This window comes from Danio aesculapii, chromosome 4 (assembly GCF_903798145.1).
Source record: "Danio aesculapii chromosome 4, fDanAes4.1, whole genome shotgun sequence".
Classification (NCBI taxonomy): domain Eukaryota; kingdom Metazoa; phylum Chordata; class Actinopteri; order Cypriniformes; family Danionidae; genus Danio; species Danio aesculapii.
Window position 1 is genome coordinate 3,762,203 of NC_079438.1, and position 20,851 is coordinate 3,783,053.

A 20,851-nucleotide genomic window follows, 5' to 3' on the forward strand; every position below is an offset into this window, starting at 1 on the left:
ACCTCAAGTTTTTTCCAACTCCGTTTGCTCTCTAAATAAAACTTATCCACGCTTTTCTATAACTTCACGTTTGTATTACTGTTATTCTCTAGTGCAGGGGTGTCAAACTCAGTTCCTGCACAGTTTAGTTCCAACACACTTACTTGTATATGTTTCAAAAACCTGAAGGACTTAATTAGTTTGATCAGGTGTGTTTAATTAGGGTTTGACCTAAACTGTGCAGAGCTGCGGCCCTCCAGGAACTGAGTTTGACTCCTGTGCTCTAGTGTATGGCATCTCTAAAAGCCAGGTAGCTTGACTTCAAGTGGTCCAAAATTCTGCATCCAAGTTCCTGAAAAACAGTCGCAAACATAACCATGTCACCCTCATCCTACTCTCCCTCCATTGGCTTCCCGTCCATTTCAGAAAGAGTTTAAAACTCTTTTGTTTGTGTTCAAGTGCCTAAACAAGTTGGTGCCTAAATATCTATCAGATCTCTTCCATCCCTCTAAGAAATTTAAGATCTTGTACATTTATTTTAAATCCCTATTTCGAGGGTGAGCTTTTTCAGTGGTGGGTCCTCGTTTATAATGGTTTACCCATTCAACTCCGAATGACCACCTCCTTACCGGTTTTTAAATCTCTTCTTAAAACCCACTTGTTTTCTTTAGCTTTTAACAAGTATTGTTACTTGCCCTAGCTGTTTTAAAGGGCTTTATAAATTCAATAATCCTAAATTTAGGCTATATATTCATAGCCAGGGCAGTTTATTTTTAATTTATTAACGTGCGTTTCTATTACACAGTGATGAAAAGGAATCAATTATTGGGGTAGGTGTATACATAAATAAAACACATCAGGTTACTCTGAGGTTGGGTTTAGGGTTGGTGTAGATGTAGTGGACATTAATAACACAACAGGTTACTGTGAGGTTGGGTTTAGGGTTGAGGTTCATAAAACACCATTGGTTGGACTCCGTGTCATGTGCAAGATTTTAAATCTACAAAAATTGCAGGAGGTTTAAACCATTAAATTAGCAGAAATTCGCACCAGTTTCTATCAAAAATGGAAACTTTGTTACTTAAGTTCTGATGAGAAGTTTGGGTTTTCTTCTCGTTTTGAGTTTTCCCCTGTTGCTGCTGATTGGTTGTGGCAGTGGGACATATTTGAGATGTCCTCCTTCGGTGAAAGGAGTTTCCTGGATTCATGAAGCGTGTAGATCCTTGTCAAGCTTATCGAGAAATAACATGGTAATGCTAGATGTTTGCTGAATGTAATACTTCAGAGACTCGGTTCTCACCAGAATTACGAGATTTTAAAGGATTGTCAGAGTTCTGAAGGATTGAATAGACAACCCAATTGCTTGAGGCAAGGTGACTGAGCTTCCTTGAGAGTGTGGTGGTAGGAGCAGATCTGCCTAGGCAGTTTAACACTTGAAGATGGCTTAATACATGTTAAAGAGGGCAAGGCTTCATGAATTTAATTCTTTGAAAATGCAACGGTATCAGCAATGTAAGGGTGCAAGGTGAGGATGAAACATCCAGACAAGGATCTAGGGCATGAGTCTCAAACTGGATTCCTGGAGGGCTGCAGCTCTACACAGTTTTGCTCCAAACCTAATCAAACACAGCTGATCCTTCTAATCAAGGTGTTCAAGAATACTAGAGACTATTAATCAGGTGCGAGTTGGACGTGGTTGGAGCTAAAATCTGCAGAGCTGTGGCCCTCCAGGAATTGAGTTTGGGGCCATTGATGAAGGGCCAAAGTTACAAAGATAAACAGCAAAGCCTAAAACAAAAGCAATGCACAAAGCCAATGCGAAAGTCATGACACTTTATTCCCAAAGTTTATAGAAGTTGGGAACCTACAGGAGTCAGACTTCGTTCACCGTATTTCATATGCTACAAATGTTAAAACCACGTAACTATCTGTAAAAGCAAACACATTTGAATGCAGACACACTAAAACCTACGCAAACTTAGCAAGAATACATTTAAGCAACAAAAAAAAACACTAACTAAATGTTTTAACTTGTAAGTTTCAGTTTTTCGTGATCATTACTTTGAGGCAGACAGGAAAAGAGAAGGGGCAAGAGTTCATTCAAAGATCTAGGGGTCCAGGTTGGCAGGCCTGGATGTCATGTGAACACCGTTTGCTCTTAACCTCTATTTCATGCTGACTTTAGAGGGTCTATTTCTTGTCTGAGTTTCCAGTGTGAATTTTCATGTGGGCATCAAATCTCTGTTTTTCTGAAAATCTCTCTCCGCACTGAGGGCAAATGTAAGGCATCTCTGCATTGTGGTGTAACATGTGGATATCAAATCCTGTTTTGAACGCGTACGTCTTTCCACACTGAGGACACATGTAAGGCTTCTCTCCAGTGTGAACTCTCATGTGCCTTCTAAGCTCATTTTTCCGATTGAAACCTCTTCCACACTGCTCACAGCTGAAGCGTTTCACTCCACTATGAGTTCTTGAATGTTCGTTAAATTGAGATCTTTCTGAAAAGCTCTTTCCACATTCAGAGCATGTGTAAGGCTTCTCTCCTGTGTGAATCCTCACATGCCTATTAAAGTTGTCTTTTCGATAAAAGCATTTTCCACACTGCTTGCAAAGAAAGGGTCTATCTCGAGTGTGAATTTTCACGTGCATCATTAAAATTCGTTTTAACGCAAAACTCTTTCCACATTGCTGACATATGTAAGGAGTTTCTGCACTATGAAATCTCATGTGCCTTATGAGATCATATTTCCCACTGAAACATTCGTCACACTTTTCACAAGTGTAAGGTTTCTCTCCGGTGTGAATTTTTGTGTGTTCCTCAAATTTGGTTTTGTCTGTAAAGCTCTTTCCACAGAGGCACACATGAGGCTTCTCTCTATGGTGATTCTTCAAATGTTTTTCAAGGCCGTCTTTTCGGAGAAACACTTTTCCACACTGTTCACAAACGGAAGACTTCTCTCCGGTGTGAACTCTCATATGGTCTGTAAGGTCTTGTTTCTGAGTAAAAGATTCTCCACACTGTTGGCAGGACAAAGACTCTGCCTCAATATGAAATCTGATGTGGTTTCTAAGGGTTCTTTTTTGAGTAAAACCTTTTCCACACTGTTGGCAGGTGAAAGACTTCTCTCCAGTGTGAATCCTCATGTGGTTGTTAAGGGTGCCTTGTTTGGCGAAATCTCTTCCACACAGTTCACAAGTGAATGAAGATCTTGATCCTGTCTTTTCAGCCGCTTTTTGTGTGGTGTTTTCAGTCTCTGAGAAAGTAATCCTTTTTTCTGCAGGTATTATATCCTGATGTTCCTCAACCAGAGCTTCTTCCTCTTTAACATTACTCAGTCCTTGAAATTCTTCTCTTAGAGGCAACAGGTCTAAGAGGAAAAGACAAATACAAGGTTTACCTCAGATTAATGGCAACAAACTAGGGCCATGCAATATAATGACTTGTATTGTATAGACAGAATCATTTCATATCCTTTATATCAGAACGACACTGAATACATTGTTTACGGCAAGGTTGTCAAACCCTGGAGATCTACCTTCCTGCAGATTTCAGTTGCAGCCAGTGTCAAACACACCCGCCTGTAATTGTCAAGTGCTGTTCAGCTCCTAATTAATTGGTTCAGGTGTGTTTGGTCAGGGTTGGAGCTGAGGACAATGGCTGTTTCTCAATATGCGTTCTTCAGTGATCTTGCGTCCTTGTGTTCTCATGTAATGTCATCATCAGCTGCCAAAGTTCAGTTCCAAAACTCAAGAACGAAAGACACGTGAAAGTTCCCGGATGTGTTCTTGATATCAAGGACTGATCGATGCAGACTTGAGCATCAATCTCGCTCTAGAAGTCCCAGAAGTCATTGCGGCTGGAGGTGGGAAGCGCAGAATTTTATATAGGTTTATTATTGAAGTTTAGAGATAGGAGTTTCCCTAAATGAAACGGTAAAAAGTAAACATCACCATGAACATCTTATTAAAGGAATAAACGCATTAAGGGTGTTTATTTGCTGAAATTTGTATTAAAATCGGTCTTATTTATATTGTGCAACGTATATTTATAGTGTCTTTATGCATAGTATATATTGTGAAATGGGGGAAAACAATAACTTGTTGTATGAATGCTGTAATGTTTAAATAATTTTCCATTAAAAATGCGTGAAGGTCACGTGACCATCAGGAAGAACGTAGCATCTCATTTCTCACAGGACGCATTCTCTGTTCTCGTGGTCTCCCGAGTTCGTTCTTCTGCGGTGACCTGGAAAGACTGGTCTTCACTAGAACGCAAGTCCATTCTCTGCGTTCTTGGAATTGAGAAGCAGCCCATGAATTGAGAACCACTGCATTACGGGGATGTTGACAGAAACATGAACGACGGCGTCATGAGAAAGCTGAAATTCTGAAATTACGTTTACATTTAGCATTTTATTTAGCTATACGTTATTTTTATGTTGGAGCTTGTGCTTTATATTTTATATTTCTATATTGGGAGTCTCCACTGTTTTGAGCGTGTTCAGCTCCAGGTTGTTATGACTGCACCAGACAATTAGCTGCTCAACTCTGTCCTGGTTGAGGGAGAAGACTGTGGTGTCCAGAGTCTGCAATCTCTGGTGACCAGAAAGACAAGCAGAGGGTACAGAATGTATCCCTAGGGAACACCGATTGTTTTTGGGTGTGGGTTTTGGATGTAAATTTTCCAGGCCTCAATACCAGCTGTGTCAGAAATGTAATGATGGAGGTGGAGGCTCTGTTTGATCAGTTTGGTCTGGAGGAGCGCTGTGATGATGTGTTAAAAGCAGAGCTGAAACACACAAGATCCTTGCATAAGGGTATTGTAGGACATAAAGTAATAGCATGTTAACTACATCATACATGGGCCTGTTTTCTCCATCAGCAAACTGAAGAGTGTCTATTAAGGGCACAGTAATGACCTTTTGGATGGTCACCACTAGTGCTTTTTGGTTTGCAGAACCAAAGAACTGTCAGAAAACACTGCCGTTTATTATTGTAACCCCCTTTCAGAATTTCAGGATGTTCACATTCGATGTTGTCTAGTACTTCAGATAGGTGTTTTCTTCTTGGATATCCACAGGTTTTGCTGTATGAAAAGATTGTATGGAAGCATCTGGGTGAGCATTTTGCTGAAGAAATTTTGAATGCAGAGATACTATAACAAAATCCCGAGGCCCATTGTTGTGCCATTTATCTAAACATTATTCTCGGGATTGGCATATTTGACACGGTGTTCCAGTTCCTGCCAATATCCAGCAGCTTTGCACAGCCATTGAAGATGAGTGGACCACCATTCCTCAATAAACAACTCTGTGTAGGAGACTTGCACTGACTGGCTTTCTGTTATTTCAACAAGCCTCTAGTGTTTTTTGAATTTCAATTACTTATTCTATGGTGGGATGTGCATAATGGTAGGAGAGTCTAACTTGTAAATCAAATAGTGCAGGTTTGAGTCTCAGGTCGACAGGTAATGTTTGTGAGGGAAGAGGCACAACTTGGATGGTGTGGAGTTTGAGAAGAGTGGAAGTCATGTCAACTTTATTGTAATAAGCTATATATGGTTCAGCAGCTACCAATCAGAATGTACTAGCCTACCCCTGATAGGACTCCAGAGAATCCAGTGCAATGAAGACCAGACTCGCTGTTGAATTCTGAATCAGCTGCAGAAGCTTGATGGAGTTGGTTTGGAGGCCAAGGGCCTAGTGGTTCAACAGCATGCTCGGATAGGAAGGGTCTGATGTTATATAGAGTGAATCTACATGATCGGGCAGTTGGTTATATTGATTATATGTTTGGTATTGTAGTTGTTTCACTTACCCAAGTACTAATATAAACAAACTGTGTACACGTTTAATGGATCATGCTAATAAAAGCTGCTCACAGAAAGTCTGATCAGAGGTTTTCTCTCAGTTTATCTTGTGGCAGGCCTCTCTCTCTAGAAAATACTGTGGACTACAACCTGAAGGCATCATTAGTGTTTGTGCTTCATCGTGTCTGTCCAGAGGAGTCTCCATGTTGAATAAAAGCACTTTAATGAGGCACTCATATGACCTTCAAAAACATACTATATTTGTGTGGAGCTACAGATCGTGAGTTGAGCTTTGAGAATGAAAACCAACCTGTTTGTTCCTCAGGATCTTCTTGTTTCAGTGTGAACACTTCTGCAATCCTAATGTCTTCACTCTCTTGTTTAATATATGCCATCTTTATCCTTGCTTCGGGTTTTTTCTGTGAGCTACAGATTCAGGATCAGCACACTGCTGAGAGAGTACATCATTAATTTTCCATAAAATTACCTGTTGGGGAAAAAACAACAACATTAGAAATGACCTCGACAAATTTACACAATTGATTCATCTTGAGGTTTGTCCAGCAGGGCCCGTTTTTTTTTTTTTTTTTTAAGTAATCCACTAGGATTTCGGAGAACGGATTGGATCAAATTTTGAAAATGGGTTTTTCAAAAGAAAAAACAGATTACATAATCGGATTAGATCACGTAATCCAATCTTGGTTTTGATCCTGATCAAACCTTTAGTTTGGGTTTTTCAGACGTTTTTGTAGGATTTAGATCACTTTGTTCCAAAAAAAATCTGGATTAAACTGATCCCATCAGAAGGGTGGATTCAGCGTGAATTTCGTGCCCAAAATATAATGACTTTAAAAATGTATCAAACAATACTATATGTGGATCATGCAGTATCTTACAAGATATCCTGTTTATTCATAAGGTTTCAATTGTATTTGTTCATCCGTCAGGTTTTCTTCTTTTATTGATTGTTTTTGGATTGAGTACGGTAAGAAAGCGTATTTTATTTCCTTTACTTTTGCTGAAAATAGGGAATTTAGAGGGGATTTAAATATAGATTGTTTTGTTTATTGCTTTAGTCTGGTCAGCTCCGGAAGTTGGAAAAAAAAAAGACAAATTTTGATTGAGAAAATCATTGTGAAAATAAAATCTATATATTTTTTCTTAAGCAGCATTGTGTGTGCAGTCTTCCCTTTCATGTTGCGTTCTTAACCCTAGACGAGGCGTAACAACAGTAATTAGGTAGGCTTTAACGTATTCAGCCTTTCAGTATAGGCCTAAAATACATTTTATTCTGTCACTAATTGATATATAGATATATATATATATATATATATATATATATATATATATATATATATATATATATATATATATATATATATATATTCATCACAATGTGTTTTTACAATTAAACCAAAATCAAGTGTAGTAGTGCAACAGGATTATGTTTGTTTGTTTAATTTTTTTTGTAAACCAACAATGCTGTGTGTAAACCATTAATAAAAACGGTCATTCTTTAAAAGACTTTAACAGTCATTAATTAAAACAGTAAAAACATGGTCAACCGAGGAGCAGCCAAAGGGTTAAACTTGACTTTATTTTCATTAATGAACACTGACATCAAGAATGGCACTAATGACAGTGTTCGAACATTAAAAAGCTTTTATACAGCCAATTATGGACACAATAAAAAATAATTACTAATTAAATGTACTTGGTCTACTCTATACAAAGAAAAAATGTACTTAAATGTCTCCTGAATTTCCCTTTTTTAAATTACAATTACATTAATTACATTTATTCGCCCCTAAAATGATTTACTAAACTCCTTTTTTTCTGTTTTATTCCTTTTAAACTGTTTTAATACACTTTTTTTACCATTTTAATTAATATTTATTCCATATTCTGTGTTTCTTGTATTATTGTTTGCGTAAAGCACTTTGATTTACCATGGTGTATGAAATGTGCAATATAAACAAACTTAACAATAAACCTTGCCATAATTCCTCCTAAAAACCGGTGTTATGTGCAGTTAAACATCCGAGTATCAGGTTATATTGTTTGTAAGACTGTATTAATTGTAGTTTTGAGTTTCCATCAAGTCCACTAGACAGCAGTGTTTTATCTCACGCCCTTGATTTTAGCATAAGTAGTTTAATTTTACTCATTGTTCACTCATGAAATGATTATCTCCATGCATTTTGTCTTGAAATCACAGCTTAATCAAACGTTGCTTTTCATTTTATGTAAATACAAATTCATTTTATTCTAATAGTTTAGTTTAATTTCCTGTTTAGTAAGACAAATATTAGTGAAAGCAACACGAAATCTAAAATCTAAGCACATTTTGAGCATGAAAAACACATTCAAATCCAAGCGTTTATAAGGATTTCCAGCACCAATGTGAACCCTGATGATGAACACACAAAATGTGTTTCAACACTGCTGATGCTGGACTGATTAGTGCAAACGCAGATGCATCATCTCAATGTGTTCTGCTGAACTGAATTTGTTTGCTAAAGGGTTTGCATATGCTGGTGCATTTTTAAATCACAGCTTTCCTAAAATGACATCCAATTTATAATATAAGAAATATCCCAAGATATAGTAGTGATTAACACAACGCATCGCAAAAACTCACAACCCACCCACATTTTTTAAAAGAAATATAGTAATTTAATAGAGGTGAAGTTGGTTTTATATTCGCACATTCGTTCATTTAGCAGTCTCTATCTTGTTTACCATGTTACTTTGAATATTTAATCAAAATTAGCACGCAAGTGTGACTTGTAAACAACATTAACACTATCTAATTCCCTGTGAACAATGTTGTATTTTGATAGTCATTTGCTGCTAATATGATTTCCCTATTTAGAAAATGCAAAGAATACTTTTCTGACATTATATTATTAAGGAGAATGTCTGACTATCCCAAAATAAAACCAACCCTACCTCTATAGTAATTTACAGTAAATACTAGTGGTTTCTGAACCCAAAAACTGTAGTAAAGAACTTTAATCTGTAGTGGTAAATCTACAGCTGCTATGCTAACACAACAACTATAGGAATATAAACAAATTACCCAATAGTGTAGTTTTCTGAAACTATAGGCTATATTACAATACACCTGTTTACTGTAGTAAAACGCAAGTACACTAGTATTTATTAATTAGTTTATTATTATTAATATTACAGTATGCTGGAGCACCCATTTACAAAGAATTGTAAATAATATACTGTATAACACTTTAATATGCAGTAAATACATTTACTGTAAATATATACATATATTAACAATATAAATAATGTAGATTTACACTTTAATATATAGTATAATTACTATCCCTACTGAAAACAGCAGCTTAAACCAGCCTAGGCTGGTAGGCTGGTTTTAGCTGGTCAACCAGCCTGGTTTTAGAGGGGTTTTGGCCATTTCCAGTCTGGTCTTAGCTGGTCAGGGTGGAAAATGACCAGCTAAAACCAGCCTAGCCAGGCTGGGAGCCCAGCCAAAACCAGCTATGTCCAGCTTAAACCAGGCTGGTCAAGCTGGATTTAGCTGGTCATTTTCCAGCCTGACCAGCTAAGACCAGGCTGGAAATGACTGGAAACCAGCCTGTAAATGGCCAAAACCCCTCTAAAACCAGGCTGGTCAACCAGCTAAAACCAGCCAACCAGCCTAGGCTGGTTTAAGCTTGATTTTTCAGCAGGGATAGCATTTAAATAAAGCCATGTACATACACATCATATTGCCAGATTCTTAAAAGTGTATTTTTAAATTAGATTAATCAAGCCCTGAATCTTTTCTCCATTTTCAGATGTATTTTCTCAACAAAAACAAGTTTTTTCTTTGCAAATTAGCGCCAAAATCAGTCGGACAGCTTTCAATCCCCTGTGGTAGTCCAATTATATGCATATGCAGATAGTTTTGGCTTTCTAAGAAATATCAAGCGTGTTACTGCTATTGGAAATGTGGTAGTTTCTTAATTCCCTTCAGCGTGACTTTACCGCTTTAATCTCTATCGGACTGTACTATCTTTGAACAGTTTGTCAGAAAATGGAGGTTACATGATTACTCTTTAAAATTTCACATTCATTACACATTTCTGTTCACTTTAAAACCGATTCTGAGGAAACTCCAGAGCTTTGTTAATCGTAAACGACGTAACATTAACTCAAGTTACACTGTTTTAGGGTTAATACTATATAACCCTCATTAACGCTGAATAAAACACAGCAGCGTTACATTAAATGATCGTTCAGCCGCTGCACATCGCATGTAAACTATAAAACACAGAGAATCTGTTTATTTAAACTTAACGTAAACATCTAGAAAGGAGCAAGAAAACAAACCTTCAGTCGAGGTGCGCGCCGCGGCCATATGACGTCACATCACAAACCAAAATTAAAGTCCCGCTGCAACATCAGAATCAGACTCGGTTTTATTGCCAAGTGTGCTTTACACACACGAGGAATTTGTTTTAGCTACAGAAGCTTCCAGTGTACATAAAGTAACAAGTGACCAACACAAAAATAAATATGAAAAAAGACATTAAACAGGGATGCAGTTAGTCACAATGCTCTGGATGTTGTATGTTGAACTTTAAGCGGTGTCTAATGTTATGACAATAATAGTCTTGTTAAATGTTGAATCTATAGCTCATTAAATAATATATCTCATTAGATAAAATAAAATAACCTTAAAACATAAAAGTCATATTATTTGCCAAGTTTTATTAAGTTAATTTATGAATCCAAATATTACAGTTTACTGTATTGTTTTGTACGTTACTGTAATTTTGCAAATGGTTATGCGAGTTCTTGGTAGACAGAAACAATCAGGGGAATCTTGTTGGTTCAGCTTCAAGTGTATTCTGACTAGTCAATAATTATAGATCGTACAAAATGTGGATGTTATTGAGAAATTAAACAGCTGCATATTTATGGAACTCCACAAAGCTGAAAATTAGCCATAAATTTAATGTTTTTGGCAAGAAATTTGATTGTTTTATATTTCACATTGGGTATAAATATATATTCAGTGTCAGAGTCCTGGAGAAAACCTTACAGACGTGTGTGTGTGTGTGTGCTGAAAATGAGCGTTCAAAGCTTGATTAGCGCAGAAAAGGTGAATTTTGCAGACAGAACCTGTACACAAGCCTTCAGAGAGAATAAATATATCAGTATAAATATTATATAAGTACAACATACATTGGCAGAATGATCACTTGAAGATGTTTAAAGCAGTGTGTATCCACTATTTTCACTTAAGACATTTCTGTCATCATTCACGTGTTTCAAACCTGTTTGAGTTTCTTCTGTTAAGCACAAAGGAAGATATTCTGAAGAATGCTGGAAAACACAGCCAATCACTTCCATGGTGTTTATTGCTCCTATCCTGAACAGGGTTTCTGCAGGTTTCTTCAAATTTAATTTAAGACTTTTTAAGACCCTTTTAAGACTATTATGAATGAAACTTTAGACTTATAGAGGGCTAAACACTAAGAATTATTTCTAATGGTCCGGTAACTTCTGTAAATAGTTTTTGTTTTTAATGGATGTGTTGCTTTAGTTTTCTTTCCATAATTAGGGGATTTAATTAGGGGAATTTGCTGTAAAATTGTTGTGAATTGAATCTTAGCAATAAAAAATAAACCTTTAATATAAAAAAAGAAGTTTTGAGACGGATTATAGGTGATTGGATGTCCTACAAGACCTACAACACAATATTTCAGTGAATCTAAGACTTTTTAAGGCCTAAAATTTTGTTTTTGAAATTTAAGACTTTTTAAGACCTCGCGGAAACCCCGATTAAGGTCGGTGGCTGCTTTTTCATTCTTCAGAATATCTTCATAACTTTACAATAAAAATGCAAGTTTTTTTTACAAACCTCAGGGTTCAGACACATTATTACTACTAAAATTCATGATTTTCCCATGACGTTCAAGTATATTTTCATGAACTAATGTTTCATGTAATGTCTACACATGTGTGGTAAACGAAAAACAATGCATGTTCAACTTTATTACAGCATCTCGTGAAACACGCAACAGTCTACTTAGTTTCAATATACATTTATATCTATGTAAAATAGATTTAGATATAGCTTAAACAGCACTAATAACAGGAGAGTATGTGATTGGCCAAAGACAGAAAATAAGTACATAACCTATAGTCAAGTATAAAGATATCTGATTTCCATGACTTTTCCAAAACTTTGTGGGTTTTTCTGATTTTCCGGCCTGGAAAATGCCATGTCAAGTTCAATAAATTGAATAAGTTTTCAATAAATTTTAGAGTAAACCGCTGCTATAAAATTAATTACACTATTTTAAATTACACAAAATAAAAACAGAACATGAAATTCCCAAAATAAATGAGCAAAAATATTGAGCAGATTGAGAAGCGAAGTCACTTTTATATATCAAGTTAAAAAGAAGTGTGGTTATTGTATAAAACAATATTTCTTCACCTTTATTTGCTAATATCCATTTCAGAGGGAGTGAATTCACATCTGACCACTTTAAATAATCCTAAATGTTCATCCAACAAGAATCAGAGCAGAGATTTGCCATAAAGTCTAGAAATAAAGACCAACAAGAGCTCAACAAGTTATGATACACATTTCAGAAGAGAAGGGCTCGTAAACGGTTAATTCTTACTAGATATGGGAAGGTGATACACGAAATATAATCAGAATATACAATTGATAGACTAATATCACTCCATTACTACAAATATCATCTTATGAACACTTCAACAGTTGTTCCAAATAAAATAAAATTGTATAATAAATGATGCTTATAACCAAGTTTCCATTTGCTGATGAGAACTGTAAGGTTTGATAGGAATCTTGCTAGACACCTGCTGCACCTACTTCATCTGTTCTCAATTTACCAGCTAGTGAAGTGGGTTTAGGGAAATGGCAGAATTACCTCCTCAAAGAGCATGATGCCAGAATCACCATATTCTTCATAATATTCATTCATTTTCCTTCGAATTAACGCCTTATTTACCACAGCGGAATGAACCACCAACTATCACAGCATATGTTTAATGCAGCGGATGCCCTTCCAGCTGCAACCCAGTACTGGGAAACACCAAAAAGCTACATACTTTTAGAGGTATGCGACTTGGGCCCATAAGTTTGTACTGCTAGCAGAGTTAGCAAGAGTACCCAACGCTGCCTTCCCGCACGTTTTTGTTTACAAAATCTGAGTCGATAAGAAAGATTCATCTTTAAGAAATCCAATTCGATTGATCACAGGAGTCAAACTCAGCTCCTACAGGTGCAGTGTGTAGTGGTTGAATTGGGTACTGCAGTTCCAATTAAAAATATTGCATTGTTTTTTCACCTCTGAGGGCTTGAAGCACATGCGGGTTGCCAGGTTGACGACACAAACAGTAGTGCGCCTGACGAGCAAGCCCTAAAATATGAGCTACTCAGCTAAATGTTTACCTTTGTGATATTTATATTATTTTGTAACTATAAACCACCTCATGTGGAATTTTATAATTCAGAATATAGGTCGCATTTTGGAGCTTACTGCAATTCTCCAGAGGTCTTGTTTTCAGCTACGGCTGTATACATTGAGCTATCCTTCAGGACTGAAATGAAATACAGTGCCTTTTCTACCAAGGCAACCCGGAGTGCTGAAATATAATTGGCCAAACTGACAGTGGGCTGGTAAAGAGGCCAAAACAAAGACAGACGTTCGGACACGAAATGCACATTTTAAAAGCATCCGACATCAGCAATGCTTTTCAGATAAACATGTTCGCTTAGCATGTTTCTCACATAGATGCAAACAGTATTTTTATGTTTTATGAAGGCTGATTTATACTTCTGCGTCGAGTGATCGGTGTGACCCACAGCGCCCGCCTTGCGCTGGTAGTGCATTTATACTCCTGCAGTTTGTGCTGCTCAGTAATAACACTTCAGAAATGCTAGCTGGCAGCAGGTGTTTATGTTCCTCTGTGTCCAGTTTCTTTGTGGGTGTTTTGTTTATTCTATACAATACCTCAATGTACTTAAAGTAGCTAAAAATCCCTCATTCGGAGGCGGGAACTAGCGGACGTGCAACAACTTTAATTATAGGGTAAACACAAAACAAGTTTCCATCTAGAGCTACTTCACGGGACTTGCTAACACTCGCTCCTACGGTTTCACTCAGCTCTCAGCCCCGCCCACACTGGTCACAGCTACCAAGTTGACCAATCACAGAGCTTGCGCTATGCATCGTTGCGATGTGTAGTTACAATTTTTGAGAGGTGCGCCACGGCGAGGGCTATGCGACCACGCGAAGGTTGCGGCGGACCATACGTATTCGCTTGACGCAGAAGTATAAATCAGCCTTAAGAGTCATAAACTGACATACAGCACTTTTAAGGATGTATTTTTTTTAATAAATAGTTTTTGATGCGTGTCGTTAAATGATTCTTAAAGGGACAGTTCAACCAAAAGTGAAACTTTACTCAATTTACTCTCAACTTTCCTTCTTCTGTTGAACACAAACTAAGGTATGTTGATAATTGTTAGTAACCTGCAACCACTGACTTCCGTAGTAAGAAAAACAAAGTCGAACGCTACAGGTTTTCAGCATTTGTCAAAAATATCTTCTCCAAGAGAATAAAGAAACTCATAAAGGTTTGAAACAAGTAAAGTGAGTATAAGATGACAGAATTTTGAGTGTTGTGCGAACTATCCCTTTAAGGCACAGGTGTCAAACTCAATTCCTGAAGCACCGCAGCTCTGCAGTTTAGTTCCAACCCTAATTAAACACACCTGATCAGACTAATTGAGTCCTTCAGGTAAAGCTACGGTCACACTAGGCTTTGTGTGTGCGAAATTCTGTTGTGCGGCGCTGCGAAAAGGGGCGGGATAAAACAAGATGATTAGATATTAATAAAGCGAGCGATTGCTCCATGTTTTAAATTTCTGCCCAGAGAGGTGCTGTTTTGATCCTCGATTGGTCTCACGCAATCAAGTGATGCGATTTCGCAGGTCAGAATTCACCAAGCTTTAACTTTGCACTGCAGCGACATGCGAAACGTGACGCATGACCTTGTGTTTCCGGTCAGACGCATTCGCGTGCATATGAATGGAAGTCTATGATAGGAAAAGCCCAGTGTGACCGTAGCTTAAGTGTGTTGAAGCAGGGTTGATACCTGTGCTTAAAGGCGACTGCGTTCACTTAAAGTCGTTCCACATCGCTGATATCTGAACCCGGTCTTCTTTCCAGTGTGACTTTATGTGGGAAATCACTAATGATTTATCAGCAAAACTCTTCCCACACTTAGGGCAGACGTAAGGCGTCTCCTCCGAGTGACCCTTCATGTGCCTGATGAGGTAGTCTTGACGAATGAAGCGCTTCTCACACTTCTCACAGGAGAAAACGTTCTCTCCGGTGTGAATCTGCATGTGGACATCAAGTCTGTTTTTGGAGGTTAAACTCTTTCCACAATGCGGACACAAGAATGGCCCTATGTCCCCGCAGTGAACGACCGTGTGCTTCTTAAGGCTAACCCTCCGACCAAAACTCTTTCCACAGTGTTCACAGCTGAACGGTTTCTCCCAGGTGTGGACTATCATGTGGTCATCAAGCATTGATTTATATGTGAAACTCTTCCCACACTGATAGCAGATGAGCGGTTTCACTACAGTCTGACTTTTAAGATGTCTTTCACGCGGTCTCTCTCCTGTGTGAATCCCCCTCGTGTGCCTTTTGAGGTCACCGTTTCGCATGAAGCGTTTTCCGCACTGCTCACAGATGAAAGGCCTCTCTCCGGTATGAATTCTGATGTGGTCCATATATTTCGATTTATCCGCAAAGCTCCTGTCACACCGAGTGCACGCGTAAGGCCACTCGCCGGTGTGAATTACCTTGTGTTTTTTAAGGTCACCCCATCGCCTGAAAGCTTTCCCGCACTGTTCACAGCTGAAAGGTTTCTCTCCAGTGTGAGCTTTCATGTGGGCATTAATTGAGGATTTGTATGCGAATGTCTTCCCGCAGTGTTGGCAGACGTACGGCTTCTCTCCGCTGTGAACCTTCATGTGCGTTTTAAGCTCCACTTTCCGACCAAAACCTCTCCCGCACTGTTGGCAGGCGAAAGGCCTCTCTCCGGTGTGAGTTCTGACGTGGGCGTTAAATATGGACTTGTACGCAAAGATCTTCCCGCACTGAGGGCACGAGTAAGGCTCTTCTCCACTGTGAATCTTCATGTGGTTTTTGAGGAGTGTTTGTTTAGTGAAACCTCTTCCACACTTCTGGCAGGTGAAGGAGCATCTTGATCTTGCCTTTTGAGCAGCTTTTCCAGTCACTGAGCTAGTGATGGATTTTCCTGCAGTTATTATATCCTGATGTTCCTCAATCAGATCTTCTTCCTCTTTTACATTGTTCAGTTCTTCATTCTCCTCCTTCAGAGGCATCAGGTCTATGGGGAAAAAGACAAATACAAGGCGTAACCACTGGTGGTCAGTGTTTTGGCCCGTTTAGACTGAGTGGTACGCTTCTATGCCTGTTTCCACTGTCAGAAGGTACTTAAAAGCGTACCGTATCGTCCCACTTTTTGTGTACCCTTTCCAAAGGGTACCTAGCACAACAAAAGGGTACCACAAAGTGGAGCTAGACGTGCAGCTGAACACTATTGGTTTACAGAGATGTGTCACTAGCTACACAAGCCGGGAAAATGAAAACAAAGAAAGCGCCATTTTTAAAATCACAGCTAAGGCGTTACACCGTAGTAATAATACTGGAAAATCTGCAATATAAGGTTCAATCCCATCTGCGAATGAAACAGTAACACTGCTCAGAGATCCTGCTGTCTGGTCTGATGACGCTACGATTCTCATTGCGGAAAATACATGTTAGTTACCCTTCAAATCGAACACGAGGAAACAACCCCTTACAATATTTATTGTCATGATCACGTATATGCCGTATGCCTACTTTTTTCCACGAGCTGTTTGGGTATTACCACTTCTGAGGATCAATAATTGCATATACCCTCGGTATACTCCCTTATTTTTCTGATTAAACTTCCCTAATTTTAGTGTATTCTTTTAAATTCTTACTTAAAAATATATATGTGTGTAAATGTATATAAATTGTTCTTTGTTTACCCCAAAATGATCTGTTCCTCATCCGCCCTAAAATGAAAATCCTAAAATCGCCCCTGTACAACAGTATTTCACATTTGTCCTAATCGTACCTACCGCTACAGGGAACGATATATATATATATATATATATATATATATAAAATATAACACTAAAAACGATGAGGCTAAGACTACTCATAAATCGCGTAACCATATGCTATTTAAAACGATAAATACTAGTATATAATAGCAACAACAGCAGACAGACTCCTAATAGTTTGGTTTAAAACAAGCATGCATGAATGTGACAATCAAAAATAATGGCTGATTGATGTTTAAAGGAACCTATTAAATGTAAAATAGCCTGTAAAGAAAGTGAATAAAAAAGCTAGTATGCACAGGCCCTATTGAGTTGAGAACTAAATTGTTGTAACTATCTTGATTGAGTCTTTTTTCAGTATCAAAATGATTATATAAGCTGCATACTGTATATATACAGCCAATTGCCAAGACTAGCTTATACATATATATATATATATATATATATATATATATATATATATATATATATATATATATATATATATAGCTAATGAATCAAAGAAACATTGACTTTTGTTGTTTCTTGGCCTACTTTCATTTAAAATTTGGGTCGGGTGTAATAGTACACCACCTTTTTTTATAGGACTACACCACTGGTCATGATCATATGATGCTCAAATTTAAGCTGCTCCAATTTAAGACCTTTATAACCCCCTAGTTTCCCGAATAGAGAGATCTGAATGAGGATCAAATGACTGAGTCGAGCTTCGAGAATGAAAACCAACCTGTTTGTTCCTCAGGATCTTCTTGTTTCAGAGTGAACACTTCTGCAATCCTGATGTCTTCTATCTCCTCTTTAATAAAGGCCATCTTTATCCTCGCCCAGTCGCTTCAGCAGGAGTTTTTCTCGATGAGCGAGAGGGAATCGGTCACTCATTTTCCCTAAATGACCTGTTAGGGGGGGAAAACACCAACATTAAACACCAGCTCGACAGATTCACACATCTGTGAATACAACACAAACGAAATATATATGAATAAGCATGTATATTGCCTGCAAAAATAAATGACTTTTCTTTAATGAGTACAATACAACAACAACTCAAGTTTGACAGCTTTTTGAACTCCTGTGGTAGTCCAGAAATAATACTCTGCATTGTGGGTATTCCATGAAACGTCAATATCGCTGCTCTCCGAATATAGTGTTAAACGTTGTATAAAAGCTTTGAAATGTACAGAAACAGTGACAAACGCTGATCATTTGTCAAAGAGAAGCTGTTTCAAACGGACAGGCACGCGATTAGTCCTGCCATCCTCCTCTCAAACTTAGCCGCGCTATATGTAAACAAGCTAGCAGATCGCCTCAGAAAGATTCAATACTGTGTAGGGTGCATAATGTAATGTGGATGAGAATCACACAGATGATGAAAACAGGCATTTTTCTAAAGAAATATAATAATAAATGGGTATGTTTGTTTACACATACAAGCTTTTTTCATGACAGAAGCTTCAGCAATGCAACATTAACATTGACAGGACAAAAACACTTATAATAAAACCATTATTCCACAATAAGTATATAATAAATTAAATATATAACGTCAAATTGACAAACTTACGTACAGTTAGGCTATATTACTGTAGACAATATTGTACTTCCGCTATATCATGTGTGAAGTGAAAAGTAAACCAGGTATAATAGTATACATTGTTAATAATAGTGGTGTATTAGTAAGTGTTTTGCCTCTGTTTCTGTGTTCAAAGCGGTTTATGTAGGTATTCGTTTCGTTTTTTCTTCATTTCTGTGTCTAAACTGCATTTACATATTGAATTTGTTTACAAACTGACTAACTAATTTATGACGATGAGTTAAATGAGACGCCGTAGGTACACAAATAATGAAATATGAAACATTACAGTGACATTTAACCATCATTTAGCCGTAGCACATCGCTTGAACTATATATAAAGGCAGAACCTGCAGTGATTTAAATTGAAAGCGAAATGATTAAAACACCAAACCTTCCTTATTTACTCCCAGACGCAGGAGCGCGCCGCTGCCTTATGACGTCACATTTCAAACCAAAATAAAAGTCCCGCTATAAATCTCTGAAAATGTGTACGGCAGAGGGATTCATAGTTCATTCATAATTGAAATACATGTTAAAACACGCCAAGAAAGAGTTCAAGATTATGTCTATAAAGAAGATGTAAAATGTTTTGTTGCATAAACTAAATTAATAAAGCAGAGGTCTACTCATCAAAAAATTAGGATTCATGTTAAAATTCCATATATATGTGAATATGAATACAATTAATAAAGTAAACGTTTATCTCCATTTGTCATTTAAATAAAAGGCTTAATGTGAGCCAGAACTAGTCGATATTAATGTATCTGTTAATAAAGTCATTTAATTTAATCCAATTTGATTTTGCATAATGAGTTAAAAAGTTAGTCTGAAATCATGGAAAGAAACTGAGAATGCACAATATACTGGTACTAGAACAGTATTGCAATATCACTTTTAAAAGCAATACAAATCCTTGTTTTCCGGCTGGGTCAGTTGGCATTTCTGTGTGGAGTTTGCATGTTCTCCCTGTGTTGGCGTGGGTTTCCTCCAAGTGCTCCGGTTTTCCCCACAAGTCCAAACACATGCGCTATAGGGGAATTGATGAACTAAATTGGCCGTAGTGTATGAGTGTGTTTCCCAGTACTGGGTTGCAGCTGGAAGGGCATCTGCTGTGTAAAACATATGCTTGAATAGTTGGCAGTTCATTCCACTGGGGTGACCTTTGATAAACAAAGGACTAGCCAAAGGAAAACGAATGAAATTGCAGTAAATTTTATTTAATTAATCAAACTTAATGGATATTTAGAGTGACACGTATTGTACGTATCCGCAGTGTAAAACGTATTCCGGTATAGTTGGTAGTTCATTCTGCTGTGGTGACCTCTGAAATAGAGACTAAGCTAAAGGAAAATGAATGAATGAATGAATGAATGAATGAATGAATATGAGAGCTCCCTTATCCTCCATAGACAACAAGAGTCTCAAGACACTCAAAGTAAAGGACAGGAACCCAAAACATTTTCAAAGCTGTACGTGACTCAATGGTTCAACTAAACAGTTTTTGCACAAAAGTGTTCTGGGAGCTTCGAATGATAATAGTTGAACCGCTCTCAAAGTCATATGGACTGTTTTTGACAATGTTTTTGGTTCATTTTATTATGATGAAATTTCAATAGTACTACAAGATAGTAAACTAATATGAGAACATATTCATACAATGTATGCGTTGCTCTAGTGCAGTGTTTCCCAACCCTGTTCCTGGAGGCACACCAACAGTACATATTTTGGATGTCTCCCTTTTCTGACCCATTAACTTCAGGTGTTGGAGTCTCTTCTGATGTTCTGCTGAGTTGATTCAGGTGTGTTTGATTAGGGAGAGGTCGAAAATGTGTACTGTTGGTGTGCCTTCAGGAACAGGGTTGGGAAACACTGATCTAGTGAAAGTGTTATGCCTCAATTATTTAGTGATTATTTTCAATATTTAGGTGGTTTTAATTGTGTAATGCAGCAATAACATTCCACTGTTTCAAGTTGAGTACACATAGAAATGTAGAAAAATTAATAAAATTACCGGTGGCGCAGTGGTTGGCATGTTCACCTCAGAGCAAGAAGGTCGCTGGTTCGAGCCTCGGCTGGGTCAGTTGGCATTTCTGTGTGGAGCTTGCATGTTCTTCCTGTGTTAGCATGGGGTTTCTCTGGGTGCTCTGGTTTCCCCCACAGTCCAAAGATATAAAGGGGGATTGGGTAAGCTAAAATTGTCCATAGTGTATGTGTGTGAATGAGAGGGTATGGATGTTTCCCAGTGATGGTTTGCAGCTGGAAAGGAATGAAAACCCATACGCTCACTCAT

The 20,851-nt window shown here is 37.7% G+C and overlaps 1 protein-coding gene across 10 annotated transcripts in view; it reads right to left on the bottom strand.

Annotated features, from left to right (window-relative positions):
* LOC130221941 (gastrula zinc finger protein XlCGF57.1-like) overlaps positions 1-18,987 on the bottom strand; it is a 29,226-nt gene extending 10,239 nt beyond the window's left edge. For 2 of the 10 annotated variants that reach the window (XR_008836340.1, XR_008836341.1), the window contains exons 1-2: positions 10,142-10,186; positions 6,102-6,278 (exon numbers count right to left, since the gene is read on the bottom strand). Coding sequence is in view for 5 of the 10 variants with exons in the window: in XM_056454527.1 (XP_056310502.1) it covers positions 14,979-16,222; positions 17,716-17,800 (1,329 nt within the window). In the remaining 5 variants the exon portion in view is untranslated. Of the gene's footprint in view, positions 1-1,924; positions 3,351-4,071; positions 4,772-6,101; positions 6,279-10,141; positions 10,299-14,678; positions 16,223-17,715; positions 18,380-18,952 lie in introns of those variants that run through there. The other 8 variants (XR_008836339.1, XR_008836343.1, XM_056454530.1 and 5 more) reach the window with 7 other exon arrangements.
* Between the last annotated feature and the right edge of the window lie 1,864 nt (positions 18,988-20,851).